The sequence below is a fragment of the Osmerus mordax genome, chromosome 14, assembly GCF_038355195.1.
Source record: "Osmerus mordax isolate fOsmMor3 chromosome 14, fOsmMor3.pri, whole genome shotgun sequence".
In the NCBI taxonomy this organism is placed as follows: domain Eukaryota; kingdom Metazoa; phylum Chordata; class Actinopteri; order Osmeriformes; family Osmeridae; genus Osmerus; species Osmerus mordax.
Genome location: NC_090063.1, coordinates 13,545,218 through 13,560,166, shown reverse-complemented (window position 1 = coordinate 13,560,166; position 14,949 = coordinate 13,545,218). Strand labels below are relative to the sequence as shown.

Genomic DNA, 14,949 nt, shown 5'->3' with positions numbered 1-14,949 from the left:
TAGTCATGACTAGATTGTGTTCTGCACTGCTTTGTCCTAATTACAGAAACCAGTTTCTTTTTAGCCTTTTATCCTGTCAAAGCCTTTGTTCAAATATAGGTCTTCCATATGGCCACTGGGGCAGCCCCTGAACATCTACCTCTACAGGACCTAGAGGACCAAAAATAAACAGGCTACAGTTGTTCTAGGTGACAATGAGAAATAGATTTGCTTGCAATTGCCAAAAAGGGAGAGTTCAGGCTACTACCATATTGTGAATTAAGTTGTAGAACATCTTAATAGATCAAGCTTGCTTTTAAGTAACTGAAATTCACATCAGTCCGTTTAGAATGTGTTTAGTCAATCAGCTTCTATCAATACATAATTTCTGAAAACCAGGAAGAATTGATGTACTCGCCCTTAGTAATATATATGATGACCAGAACATCGTGGCATATGGTATAACATCTAGGAGATAATGTGCTGGATGTGCTGGTGAAAAATAGTATCTACTTCAGCTGTTACATATCCTTTAATATGTTGACACTTTTTTTACCACAAGAGGGGGCTCATCACTTGTTCTCAAGCCACAGTAGTCTAATAGATACACATACATCGTATGTGTTATTTGGGATGTAAATCTAATAGGTTCATCAAGGTTCCATCTTTTGTAAACATGGAAATAACAACCCAAACATATGTCTTGGAGAGGCCACAAACAGACAGTTCTGGTAAAGGCTTGACAGAACGATCCCTGACCCTGAAGATGGACGCTATTGAGCCTTCTACAGTATCTTCACAAAACAACTTCGCCTTTATTGCATCTTCGAATCGATTGTAAAACGTACGTGTGACTCTTCCAAGTCCAGTCTAAACTTCTTGTACATTTTTATTGTCGAGTCAGGCGACAGCCTAAGGCCCTCTCCTCAGGAGGTCATCTGCTCCAGAATGGTGCGGACGACGACAGGGTCAGCCCTCCCTTTGGTCTCCTTCTGAACCAGACCTATCAGCTTGTTCAGGACATTCTTGTTCCCCGCCCTTATAGCTTGCACCTACAAAGAAGAAGCACGGCATTACAGTTTCTGGGATTTAAAAACAATTTTATTTTAGTTTATAATGGTTAGTAGGGGTGGGGGGAAATCGATTCACATTTGAATTGATTCAGTCTTCTAGCGATTCAGATCGATTCACACCAGGAATCGAATCATGAGGTACCAAAAGATTCCCACCCCTAATGGTTAGGGATTTTCCATGGTCCTCAAAATGACACATTGTGCCCAGAAAGGTCTCACCCGTTCAGGATGCGAGTCCACTATCCTCTGGCAGATGTTGTGGATTGCTGTTGTGTTACTGACCAGCCCCAGGTCCTGCTCCTGGACGATCTGTTGGGCAGTCTCACCAGGTTTTGCCCACAGCTCCTGGAACACCTGGCACAGTAAACATGCAGGATTGTTTTTCTTTGTAAACATACTATAAAGAAAATGTGTGCTACCATCTGAGATCAATTTTCTTTCGAAGTTTACAAATTCAAATGACCTTTTGTATAACAACAGTAGTTGTTACAACAGTGCTCAAATGCAAATGTTTGGGAATCCATACATGCAGGATATGAAAATAACATATGCATTACAACAAAAATGTGTTAAACATTTAATTCATTAAATAGACATAATATAACAAACAACATATGACTTTGACAAGAAGGTATGGAGCAGAGACTTGTACCAAATATCCTTAAGGTAAGGTAAATGTAATCGATGGTAGATTTGAATTTCAGGTCTTCATCAGGACACACTCACCTGTCTGGCAATGGAGGAGGATATTTGACCTGACTCTAGGAGGTTCAGGAGATCTGCCAGGACATGAGGAGAGACTGGACTGCAAGAGGGAAAGAACATGTAGCTCATTGAGGGGTTTCATTTGTCTTCTCTAGTGAGACAGAGAGCTAGTGAGATGGAGAAATAATGAGTGGATGCAGTGAACAATCTTTGTGTAAATTGTTCATTTTCTTCATGTTGTGCTAGTGCCTTGTAAGTGTATCTGTCTGTGTAGTAGAGAGTGAGTGTGTGTGTCTGTCTCGTCCAATAAACTGTTCATTTTCTTTATGTTATGTATGTGCCAAGGGAGTACGTTTGTGGGAGTGAGTGACAGTGAGTGTGTGTGTGGCAGTGAGTGGGTAAGTGACAGTGTGTGTGTGTGTGGCAGTGAGTGGGTAAGTGACAGTGTGTGTGTGTGGTATTGAGTGGGTAAGTGACAGTGTGTGTGTGTGGTATTGAGTGGGTAAGTGACAGTGTGTGTGTGTGGTATTGAGTGGGTAAGTGACAGTGTGTGTGTGTGGTATTGAGTGGGTAAGTGACAGTGTGTGTGTGTGGTATTGAGTGGGTAAGTGACAGTGTGTGTGTGTGGTATTGAGTGGGTAAGTGACAGTGTGTGTGTGTGTGGCATTGAGTGGGTAAGTGACAGTGTGTGTGTGTGTGGCATTGAGTGGGTAAGTGACAGTGTGTGTGTGTGGCATTGAGTGGGTAAGTGACAGTGTGTGTGTGTGGTATTGAGTGGGTAAGTGACAGTGTGTGTGTGTGGTATTGAGTGGGTAAGTGACAGTGTGTGTGTGTGTGGCATTGAGTGGGTAAGTGACAGTGTGTGTGTGTGTGGCATTGAGTGGGTAAGTGACAGTGTGTGTGTGTGGTATTGAGTGGGTAAGTGACAGTGTGTGTGTGTGGTATTGAGTGGGTAAGTGACAGTGTGTGTGTGTGGCATTGAGTGGGTAAGTGACAGTGTGTGTGTGTGGCATTGAGTGGGTAAGTGACAGTGTGTGTGTGTGGCAGTGAGTGGGTAAGTGACAGTGTGTGTGTGTGGCATTGAGTGGGTAAGTGACAGTGTGTGTGTGTGGTATTGAGTGGGTAAGTGACAGTGTGTGTGTGTGGTATTGAGTGGGTAAGTGACAGTGTGTGTGTGTGGTATTGAGTGGGTAAGTGACAGTGTGTGTGTGTGTGGCATTGAGTGGGTAAGTGACAGTGTGTGTGTGTGGCATTGAGTGGGTAAGTGACAGTGTGTGTGTGTGTGGCATTGAGTGGGTAAGTGACAGTGTGTGTGTGTGGCATTGAGTGGGTAAGTGACAGTGTGTGTGTGTGGTATTGAGTGGGTAAGTGACAGTGTGTGTGTGTGGTATTGAGTGGGTAAGTGACAGTGTGTGTGTGTGGTATTGAGTGGGTAAGTGACAGTGTGTGTGTGTGGTATTGAGTGGGTAAGTGACAGTGTGTGTGTGTGGTATTGAGTGGGTAAGTGACAGTGTGTGTGTGTGGTATTGAGTGGGTAAGTGACAGTGTGTGTGTGTGGTATTGAGTGGGTAAGTGACAGTGTGTGTGTGTGGCATTGAGTGGGTAAGTGACAGTGTGTGTGTGTGGTATTGAGTGGGTAAGTGACAGTGTGTGTGTGTGGTATTGAGTGGGTAAGTGACAGTGTGTGTGTGTGGTATTGAGTGGGTAAGTGACAGTGTGTGTGTGTGGTATTGAGTGGGTAAGTGACAGTGTGTGTGTGGTATTGAGTGGGTAAGTGACAGTGTGTGTGTGTGGCATTGAGTGGGTAAGTGACAGTGTGTGTGTGTGGTATTGAGTGGGTAAGTGACAGTGTGTGTGTGTGGTATTGAGTGGGTAAGTGACAGTGTGTGTGTGTGGTATTGAGTGGGTAAGTGACAGTGTGTGTGTGGTGTGTGTGGCCCCGGGGCTGAGGGACATGCCTGATGATTACAGGCATGTTGATGTCACTGCCCTGTAGCACAGAGCGATAGGGCTAAAAAGGCTCTCATTATGTGGAGAGTCACTCTAGGTTCGATGGCTAGACATCGGGAGCTGCGCTACACAGGTCTGACTGGAACTTAATGACATCTCCTGTGTTTTATCTGTCTGTCTAGCTCTGCTTCTTCCTGTCTAGCTGTTGTCTATTACTCTCCCTATCCTCTCTCGGGCATTGTCATTCCAAACTTCTCTGTATCCCTTTTCTCCTTTTACCCAACATAGGTGTACAGGACCGTATAAATCTAGCGTTAATGAACCAATGACAAATGACTTCCTCTGACATCATCAACAAAGTCTAAGATAAAGAAAGTAAACTAATTCCCCAAAGCTCTTCATAGCATATGACTCAGATGTGCTCTACTTACATCACTCCTTGAGTCTGTACCCTCTATTCATTGGCCAGTGGAATAAAGGATGCAAAATTGAAGCATTTTGTCTAATATTTGGCATTGCAACGTGTCTTAATATGTTTGGAGATAGCAAAACATGCTGGACAATGCCACCCAAAAATGAAGTTTGTCGCATGTGAGCCTCTGTTGCGGGTCTAGACAAGATAGCAGCCAGGTCTTAGCTAGATAGGATCTCTTTGGCCTTTGAGGGATGAGGATGTGGAGAGGAAGAGGAAGGGAATGAGGAAAGGAAATCTAAGTCTGTCAGAGAGAGGTTTGAGGGAGTACGAGGTGTAAGAGAAACAAAGGATCAAGGAGACGAGAAAAGGGAAGAGGAGGGAGGAATGAATGAATATATGGATGAGAAAAAGTGACAGTTCAGTGGAAAGAGAATGTGTGTGTGTGTTTGTGTGTGTTTGTGTATCACCTCTGGCTCACGCTCATCCCCTGCTGATGCAGTAGGCCAAGCAGCTCGTTCGTCACCCAACCAATCACCTTCCTTGGCTCTGCATTCGTCTCCCCGACAACGGCCTCAAAGTACTCCACGAGCCCATCCTCATTCTACAAATGTAAAGAAACACTATCAATTACGTTTTTTTACGTTTTCCCTGGATGTCTTGATTTCTGCCTCCCCCAATCACCTTGGACGACTAAATCTGAGGATAAGGAACTGCCTTTATCACATATTGAAACGGAAAATAAATAAAAATTAAATGGGAAGAATCCTGGAAATGTAATTGCTCAAATTCTAAGCAATTCAACACGCTGATCATCCAGGCACACCTACAGTCAGCTGCTCCTTGCTGGACACGGGGATCTCGTGACAAAGGTCAAAGTTGCTCCTTTAACACGGATGACTCTGTGAAAGGCCATGTATTCTACGTAGTAGGAGAGTTACTGGAGGAGGGACTGGAGGACTCACCACCAGGGTGAAGCTGTGTTCAGGGAGGATGCTGTAGGCCTCCACCAGTCGGAGTCTCCTGACGCTGGGCAGCTCTGGGAGAGTCTCCCTCACCCTCTCCACCACAACCACCTGGCTGGGGTCCAGTCCGGGGGGCGGGGGGTGGCCCTCGGAGTAGACCATGAGGGGGGGTAGGTTGGGCTCCGGCATGAACCTGGGGACATGGACACAGAGGAGGATGGAGGGGTGGGTGGGGGGTGGGGGTGGTGGAGGAGGAGGAGGAAGAAGGTTGAGTTCTCCAGGGAGTTGGCGATAAACATCGTGTGTGTCTGGGCATGTCTAAAAACAGAAAGCTTGCACACGGAGTGAGATTGGAGATAGCAGGGGACGGAGCTCTGGCGGTTGAAAGAACGTCAGGGAGCGAGCGAGAGAGAGAGCGAGAGAGAGAGAGAGAGAGAGAGAGAGAGAGAGAGAGAGAGAGAGAGAGAGAGAGAGAGAGAGCAAACGGTCCCTTTTCCTTTTCATCCGTCGCGGGAGATAAGCCAGAGTGTTTTGTCACCGCAAGCCCGTCCGAGAGAGCTCCTCAGGCCGTGCGTCATACCTGGCATACCTCTAATCAGGAACACTCGCTGTCACATCACCACCGTTAAGTGGCATGTGAGCGCCTAGCGTGATCTGTGGTTATCTGTTATACGAGCCTCCTTGACAAAAACTCCCGCGAGCCCACTTTGCTCTCCTCAGTCTTTGTCTCTCTTCCTCTCGTCCATCTACATGTAGTGATTGTATCTCCCGCAGCCTCGGCTGGGTCGTGAAGCAGACTGACACGCATGTCGACTCACCTGTAGTCCTGGAGGCCCTCCTTGTCTCTCATTGGAACGGTGTGACTGCGTGACACAAAATTACAAACACAATCATACACATTTTAAGGCATCTAGAAATACCAAGCTGGCCTAAATATTCAATTTGTTGGTTCCATTTTTGGGGGGGTAGAGATTTACAACAAATAGGCTCAGTGAGAAATAGACAGAGATACAGAGAGAGAGAGAGAAGGAAATAGACAGAAAGACAGAGAATGCGAGAGAGACAAAGAGTTCAAGCCCCAGCTGTGTGTGTGAAGAGCCTCATTTCATGGAACCGTGCTCCTCTGTGAGGGGTTGTCCTCGACGCCAGACAATCAACTGTCTGGGTCCAAATGATCATATTTATCATCGTTACCCCGGGATATCTCAAACAGAGGTGCAGACAGAGTGGCTTTCTATCAAAATATCCACAAACTATACAAATGCGACAGGATATCCACACTTAGGGAGCATGACTACCAAGTCTAGACTTCTTGTATGTTGCAGGTCTCACATGCTATTATCTGGGTAGCTGACTGACAGATGTCTAGTCTCTACAGTCAGTTTATTTTTGGCATCAAGTGCCAAAAAGGCCAATGTTTCTTTTTTTTTTTTGTACTTCTTACCCAGATTTGGAATCAAAGGCCCGTGTCTCGTTCTGCACAGTTCCACCGCTCCTGAGAACCCCCATCTGTCTCTGGATCTCGTAGTCTGATGTTCAGAACCAATGAGAACACACACACACTAATTTAATTTGCACAATCATCACATACAAGGGCACACGTGTAACCAACAACCATTTAGTGCAAACACACACCTGTGCATGCAACACACACACACACAAACACGGAGAGCAGCAACCAGCCAACTGGCATCCTGTTGGAGCCTCCTAACATCTGCTGTGGCACACAACCGTGCCTGAAGACTCTGCCGGCTGCTACATTAGCACTCAAACAACTAATGACAAATGACTACTTTCACTTTGACTTTTAGAAGTTCCTGCAGCTGGGAGATAAAACGCTACAAAACTTCATAAATGATGCAAACGTAAAGTGTCAACTCAGGTCTTAATATGTTCACGGCAAATTTTGGGTGGCAGTGAATCTATGTGTCTTGACAAACTTCTGTACAAAAGCAATTTCCCTTTAGTTAATTCCATCACAAAGTCAAATATTCCTGAGTTTATGTGGAGAAAAAAAACTCATGGATCTCACAAGTCTTTCTGTTTGGGATTTAAGACAGAAAAAATATCCCTATGGTTCTGGTGTAAAACCGTTATGGTTGACTTATGTTGTAGAGACTTAGAGAACATTCAAACAGGCACATTACTCCTCGTGTGTGTGTATAGTATGTGTGCATGTGTGTCTTATCTTTGACTCTGGGTTTGACACATGCATGTTGGCCATCAGTCAGGATTTCAGCCATGTGTGACCATTTTAGAGCAAAACTGTGTGGGTAATGAAGCAGAAACAACTTTAAAGTCTGTTGGCTGTGTGTAAATGTCTGTATGCCTAGTGTACGTATATGTATGTGTGTACTGTGGGCGTTCACAAGGACACGTTTCTGCTGGACGTCGGAGTGTGTGTTAGGGTGTAATCTTATGGCATTAAGAATGTAATGTTGCTGCCCTCACCGATGGCCCTTGCCAGGAAGCGGGCACTGTTGATGTTCTTCACCTCCGTTCTAACGCCCAGAGGTTGCCCAGGCCTGTGCACTGACACGTTGGCGTCCACTCTCAGTTGGCCCTCTTTAGGAACACCGGGGAGAACTGGGTTAAGAAGAGTCTACACGGAAGAGAAGCTCCCATTTCGCATTCTTCTTTATTGCACTGACCGACGAATAGAGTGCAGACTGAGGGAGCCATGGAAGTAAAGCACATCTCTGAGTTGTAATATAGAGCTCTGGGAAATGTTGTTCCTCTTTAAGTTATATGTGTATATGTGTGTTATTTAAGACTGCAATGTGGAGTCTGCATGAATCTCTCCAACAAACAAAGCTCTGACCATTTTCCATGTGTGTGCGCTTGTGTGAACTGATGTCTCTTTGTGTTGTTGTGCGAAGGGGAAGTGTGTGTTTGTGTGACTGTGTGTGTGTTTGTGCAAATGTGTGTATTCGTGTGAATGTGTGTGTGCATGTGAAGTGTGTGCGTGTGCATGTGTAGTGTGTGTGTGAGTGAGTGTGTGGGTGTACATTTGAAGTGTGTGCGTGCACATGAAGTGTGGGTGTCCCTACCGGCCATGTTGCCCTGGCAGGTCCCCAGAGCCTGCAGAATGAGCTGCAGTTCCCTGACAGCAGCAGCTGCCTCCTCTCCACATCTCATGTCTGGTTCCATGACCAGCTCCATCAGCCCTACTCCTGGTGGGGAAACACACACACACACACACACACACACACACACACCGTCACAAAAACACACACTCTCTCCCCTTCTCCCTATCTCTTTTTTACCCCTTTTTCTCTTTCCACGTCGGCCTCTGTCCTCCCTTCTCTTTAAATGTCTCTCTTTCCATTTCTCTCCCCTCTACCCCCTTGTCTCTGAGGAATTATCGAATTAGGAGTTTCACATTTCGGCCATCTATGCATGTCATTTTAGAGATGTTTTTAGCTAGCTGGGGCCCAGCCTAAAGCTTGCTCATGTATCTAACTACACACTGCAGTTAGTAAGATATGCACAAGAAACAGAAAGCCACAGGTCACATGATTAGAAGAGCTTTGTTATGTGTTTCCCCCAAGGCGCTGCATGAAGTCATATGGAATGTTGAAGGTACTGTGCATTTGAATAAAGTGTCATTTTCATCTACATTAGTTCCTTTGGATCGTCCCATTGGTTTCACTGAACTGGGAAGGGTAAACTAAATCAGTTTCGACAGACCATGATGATGGAAGATGGAAGACGTTGTGAGCTACCTGCTCTATTGAGGTCTATAAGGGTCTGGTTCCTGTAGTTGTCGTGTAAACTCTTGCCGCTGTCCTGCTCCAGCTGGACCTGTTTGATCCTCACACTCTTGGTGACCACCTGGCTCTTCTTGCGGCCCCCCAGGTGACTGTAGGTGAGCGTGCCATCCACTGCGACGGGCAACCTCTGCTGGGTGATCTGGTAACCTGCCTGGGAGGAGCAAAGGGTCAGCTGGAGTTGGCTTGGTGACTTGATTTGAGGCCCCGATAATCAGTTTATCATCCACAAATGTCCAACTGATGTTGGTCAAACTCTCCAGTACTGCCAAACGACTGGAGTTTATTGAAAGTGCTTTTTCTTTTTTAAAGCAAAGTTGGTCAGAAACATAGTGTAAGATCCACATGCATTAAAGATGAGGCACTGAGAATCAGTTTCTCTCAGAGTACACAGGTCATCTCATCATCATTCAGCTGAGATATTATTGTTTCGCCATTTTCTAGTCCATACGTTCATAAGCAGATAAATATTTTATCCGTTTCTCTATTTGGAAGGAACATGCATGAGCCACACCAAGTGGAATACCACTTCACTCTGTTGCCATGGTAACCTCAGTTTAAGAATCTAAACATTCATCATACGTATTGCTATTCCAGAAAGAGAGAGAATTTTTAAAAGGCAATTAGCCATTGCCATCTGTGTATTGTGCCTGTTCAACAAATCAATCACTGGCACACAAAGCAAACATAATTGACCATGGGGGAAAAGGTTTATCACATAGCCCAAACCTCTGGTTTCTCCCTGCAAATCTTTCATACAGTTCTGTCACTGTCAATGCAAATGTGCTTGATTAGCATAAGGAAGTGTGGCGAGCATATGCATGCCATCCGTTATGGATAGAATTCCTCAAATTGATGCTAATTTCCATAATTCTCACATCATCTTGCAAAGAGACATGTGTTGATGACTCTATAAAAGGGGGGGGGAGGCTTCTCCTGATAGGCTGTGTGAAATGACTCCACCCATTATCTCTCTGAACAGATTTTGGGTGAAATCATACGTTCACAAGCTATCTGCAATCTGTAACTCTCCCAGTGTGGGAAGGTTGTGACTCTCAGAGCCCATCAATGTGTAGGCAGAACTGATTCAAGAGGATGGGGATTATATTTCCAAGCCATGTCTAAACTATTTGTCACCTAAATGCAAAAGTTAATTATGTGCCACTTCTGGTTGATTTCTGCTGCTGGTGCATGTTATTAAAATAAAACACCCTTAAAACATGACATTACACGAGCCTTCCATTTCAAATCCAACAAGAAATGTTGGTCAGGCAGGCACATTAATCTTTAATAAGTAACTGTGAGTTCGCTAAATTAAATCAAAGATTCATGGAACATATCAATAATGTACAACCTCATTTTAGAGTATCTGTGTTTTAATAAATGCATGTAGGTTTATTTCTAGACCCTTATACGACTTTATTATCCATGAAGTTTAAGGATTTAAATGGAAAATGTGAATAGGACCATTCACATGCTGTTGTTGCTCCATGCTGCTCTCGTTTCAAGCACATTGTTAAAGAACATTTTGTGCAAGGACCAAATATCACCAAAATCATGGTCGGACTGGCCGTCAGGAGATTCTGTAGTTTTCCCGAACATCCGGTCAAACGGCCGCGGCATAATGCCCAAAAAAATAATATATAATAATAATACACGGTTGTGGGCCGGTCTGCGTTTCAAAGTCCCGGGCCAATTTTCAGTCCCAGTCCAGACCTGACCACAATGCTGGCACAATCTCCCTTCCCACCTCAAATGAACTAACATCACATATAGTAAATCCTTCCAATATCACTTTTGGGGTTGCAGACAGTATATATCCGACACAGCAGCAAAAACAGAGACAACGAAACCAAATCTCTGACAACTGTTGGCAGCATTAGAGACAAAAATTTAACTCTAAGCTGACATTATCGTTGAGGCTGTAGCCCACTCAAGAGAAAATGCAAAGGCAAGATGACGCAATCCCCAGTAAGAATATCAACTTTGGACAAATACTATGCAGAGCTGAGAGTCAGCAACGCTTCCAGCTGGGAACCCGCTCGGATACCTTCCTCAGAAATGGAAATAATCTGTTTATGCAGAATTATGCATCTGCTGCTTCCTGATAACATTATTACCCCTTAATCTGTGAAATTAGATATGCCATATTCTTGTAGTTCTAATGTGATTGCTGCTTTACTCACAACTATGTTTTTATTTCAAAGCAACTGGAATGATTAGGGCATGTAAGTCGTCACCTTTAGATTTGACTTCATTATAAAAAGTATAAAGAGACAAAGCTTATTGAAAGTGAATGAAAGTGAACATTATTCAACTACAGCATATGGTCACTATAGAAATCTCACCAATCAACCATTCTGTAGCAAACTTCATAATTAAGAAGCTGTGGTAGCCAACTGCATGTGACCGTTTTATTTCACGTGAACATTTTAACTGATGCTTTTTAAAGCTTTACTGCATGTTTTACTAACCAGTGGACGATAAAAAAAAAACTAATCCCTCCATAATTTACCCGTTTATTAGATTGTTAAAGTTTACAATTTCAACAAATGTGGATCAAAAGATGCCTTTTCAAAAAAAATCTAATAACATTTCAGGGGGAAACGACGGTGTTTGCTGCTCTGAGTATGTCTCTGACATTTCGTATTTGTGCCATGGCCTAAATGTCAGTTGTAATGGTTGTAAAATTACCCATGAGCACCAGGGATAGTGAAGGTGAACTGAGGTGAACATCCCCTGGCAACGCTCGTCATGACCGTAAACAGCTGCCAGGAGCACAAGCTGTCATTTATCTGAATCAATGGCACTAGGTGTTTCTGCCGCTTCAGTAATACTTGTCATTATTCAATTAAAGCATAGGGACAGTGGAAACTGAAATTCAATGTAAAGGTTACGCTAATGAGAGGGCTTATTGTTTGACAAATGATTACAAAATACAACCGACACAGCACCCAGCACAGAGCCTTTGCCACAGTCCCTATTCTTGTATATAGTCAGACAAGATTAAGGATGGTGGACGTTTGCTGAAAAACAATTTACTGAGAAACACTCATGACTCACTGGAAGGTCAGCGTAGAAATAATGTTTCCTGTCGAAGAGGGACTTCTTGTTTATGGAGCAGTTGAGGGCCAGGCCTGTCATGACTGCCGCCTCCACACATCGTCTGTTGAGCACCTGAGGAAAAAAAGTATTGGTTTGTAAACGTAGATTACTCAATAATGAATGACAGAAATAAAAGGAAATTCCAACTCTGTCACCTAATTCTAAAACTGCATGAGCATTATCATTATTATTAGAATAATTAAAAAAAAATGAGAAAAGTGAACTGATGAAGACCAAATGCAATGGAATGTTTCATGAAAACGAAACAAGAAATATATAAATAAAATAGAGAAAATATGCATGTTAGTGTGTGAGTGTAACTAACGTCATTAAATTGCATATTGGGCTCTTAAAGTAAGTTTTATGTACAGGACAGTGTTGATGTAGTCGGTCTCGACTCACAGGTAAGGTGCCGGGTAAGGACGCGTCAAAGAAGGATACCAGGGAGTTTGGTGGAGAACAGAACTTAACTTGAGAACCAGAGAAGAGTTTGGTGTTGGAGTGTATCTGAGCGTGGATCTCCAAACCTACCACTCCAACCAGATTCTCAGGAGCACTACAAATATAAACAGGAAAACATTGGTTTGTTTAAACAGGGAAAAGGGAGGAATCTGAATGGATCAGATCCCCCACAGTCGACCTTTTGACGTATGATCATGCAACCTTCCAAAAGAACATCGTCCGTTTACAGAATCATGGCTATAGCGGAATCTAGGTGGGTGTGCCGGTGTGGGAATGTGAGACTGTGGCACATGCAGTCTCCGCGCAACAAGCACATGCACGCGCGCAGGTGCTCACACACGCGTATGCTATGTTATGCTAACGTTTTAGCAGTCAACAGCATCCTACCTTTTTCTTTTGAGTTGTGTTTGACTTTGGTATCGAATGACAGATGTGGCTATTTGCCTGACAACACACCTCTGACTACGATAAACTATCATTTTTGTAAAAACCTTTGCTAGTTGTTTTGATATAATATATAGTGGGGCACTCGATCCTGCAGAGGACGCAGCCATGTTGCTCAGTAACAAAGTGGACTGAGTGGACTGTAGTCATTACAAATCATTCAAGGTGGAAGAGATGTTACTAAGGACTCCACAAACCACAATTCAAAGCGACTCCTACTTTAAATTTCCGGAGACGTTTATCTACGACATTTCCGACTGAAATGGCCTTGCTGACATGGACATGGATTTTATCGTAAAACAAACAGACAGGCTGTAAAGGATGGAGGATAAAATATTGTTTCGGTTGAGCGTATATGTATACATTTTTTAAAGGTATTTAGATTTACTTTAAGGCCTATGGCTGATTCACACTCCGGAGCATAAGGTGGCGGTAATGCACCAACAAGCTTGATGCCAACCACAGTAATACAAGAAAAAGACTAAACATCCTTGCTTGTGGCGGGAGTTTCTCACATGGTGGGCAGGTGAGGTTTTATAGCTAAAGTGATATTTCATTGGGGCTCGGCTTTCGTGAAAATATAGTAAAACGCGATGGCAATGAATGGTGGTGATGTGCAAGGGTTGAAAGGCGACATGCCCGTCTCATCAAACTTAACAAATGGCACTTCTAAGAAGTTGCACTCATTGTCAACTTGTACAAATGGGGATGTTGACTCGAAACAGACTGAGATGGGCACAGCAGCACCAGCGAGGTTTTCCTTCAGTTCCGAGCCCACTATCGAAGATGTTCGGCGGATGCAAGCGGAGTTTACAGACGAGCGAGACTGGAATCAGTTTCACAAGCCCCGCAACCTTCTGCTCGCCATGGTCGGAGAGGTGGGTGAAGTCTCCGAGCTATTCCAGTGGCGTGGAGAGGTGGACGAGGGACTGCCCAACTGGACCGATGCCGAGCGGGAGAACCTCGCACAAGAACTCAGTGACGTTTTCATTTACCTTGTGGAGCTTGCAGAGAAATGCCACGTGGATTTACCCCAAGCGGTACTCCGTAAAATGGCCCTAAACCGGCTGAAGTACCCGGCCAGCAAGGTGCACGGTTCAGCAAAGAAGTACACCGAATATAAAGACTGAGCATGTTTTACCTGCTTTTGCCATACTATTACGCTCAACGTAGTTCACTTTAAAGTTGGAGAATGTTATCACGTTTTGGTTCTTCATAGGCTCTTTACAGTAGGCTACTTGGTGTATTGTAGGCTAAGAAAGCCCTGCCCTTTATTTTTAAATTGTGTTTTAAAGTTGTTGGTAACTTAAGATGTTTATGGGTCATGTAGCATATTTTATGCAAGTTTGTTTTTCACTTCAGGTTGCTACATCCCGAAGTCAGTTATAGCTAAAGTTACCTTAATCATTGAGTTGACAATTCACTGGAATGTAATCAATTATTGCCACATTTTCAATGCGCAGGCATTAGGCAAGCATTGGTCAAGTAATCCTGTTTTGACTGCATCTTTTGATTTCTGCCATTGAAAGTAAAAATGCCTCAAATCAGTGTCATTTGTATTTATCAATTTAAGTATCTTATCCAAGACAAGGGCTTCTAAATTCATACTTCAATTCAACTGTTAAGTTACATTTGACCTTTGTTGAACGATACAGCCTAAAGGTAAAGCCTAATTTTTAAAGGTTAATTACATATTTCAGGTTACAAGTTTGGGGGGGGGGGGGGGGGGGGGAATTGTAAGAAGTAAAAGATAAGCTCACCAATTATGATTGCTTTGGCAATCACAATATTAGATACTGCAATGGACCTATAGTCCGATAATCTTGATCCCTCGCTTCCGTCACTCCTCTTGTCTCCTTGCAGATATTTAGTGAGTGATCCAGGTCGAGGAAGGGAGGAACAGGAGAGTTGACAGGTTTTGTATATTTTCAATCACACAAACAATACACAGAATAAATCATCGTTTTCTATTGTAGGCTACACTTACTAGGTCTGAATGCTTTCCAAATGCTCTTTGTTAGAGGGAGAGAATACGAGACCAAAAACTCAGTAAGAAAATGATTCCATGCCTTGGCTGTTTTTGT

At 43.8% G+C, this 14,949-nt stretch overlaps 2 protein-coding genes across 2 annotated transcripts; one reads left to right on the top strand and one right to left on the bottom strand.

The window, feature by feature from the left end:
- Positions 1-492: 492 nt before the first annotated feature.
- Positions 493-12,976, bottom strand: gatb (glutamyl-tRNA(Gln) amidotransferase, subunit B). Its single transcript, XM_067249928.1, has 13 exons — positions 12,809-12,976; positions 12,362-12,515; positions 11,918-12,031; positions 8,810-9,008; positions 8,135-8,257; positions 7,536-7,649; positions 6,529-6,613; positions 5,903-5,947; positions 5,085-5,277; positions 4,590-4,723; positions 1,779-1,857; positions 1,272-1,406; positions 493-1,031 (listed from the first exon to the last, which is right to left on the bottom strand). Exons 1-13 carry the CDS (start codon positions 12,973-12,975, stop codon positions 906-908), a joined length of 1,668 nt encoding a protein of 555 aa, XP_067106029.1. The 5' UTR covers position 12,976; the 3' UTR covers positions 493-905.
- A 286-nt stretch (positions 12,977-13,262) lies between these two features.
- dctpp1 (dCTP pyrophosphatase 1) lies at positions 13,263-14,413 on the top strand. The gene has a single exon (XM_067250892.1). It carries the CDS (start codon positions 13,459-13,461, stop codon positions 13,993-13,995), a length of 537 nt encoding a protein of 178 aa, XP_067106993.1. The 5' UTR covers positions 13,263-13,458; the 3' UTR covers positions 13,996-14,413.
- The last annotated feature ends 536 nt before the right edge of the window (positions 14,414-14,949 follow it).

Coding starts and splice junctions, on each gene's coding strand:
- gatb (XM_067249928.1), bottom strand. CDS start 12,975: ATGGCTGCGTCCTCTGCAGGATCGAGTGCCCCACTATATATTATATCA. Junction 12,032..12,361: donor CCTTACCCGGCACCTTACCT/GTGAGTCGAGAC, acceptor TTTTTTCCTCAG/GTGCTCAACAGACGATGTGT. Junction 8,258..8,809: donor TATAGACCTCAATAGAGCAG/GTAGCTCACAAC, acceptor TTTCCCCACCAG/GAGTAGGGCTGATGGAGCTG.
- dctpp1 (XM_067250892.1), top strand. CDS start 13,459: ATGGCAATGAATGGTGGTGATGTGCAAGGGTTGAAAGGCGACATGCCC.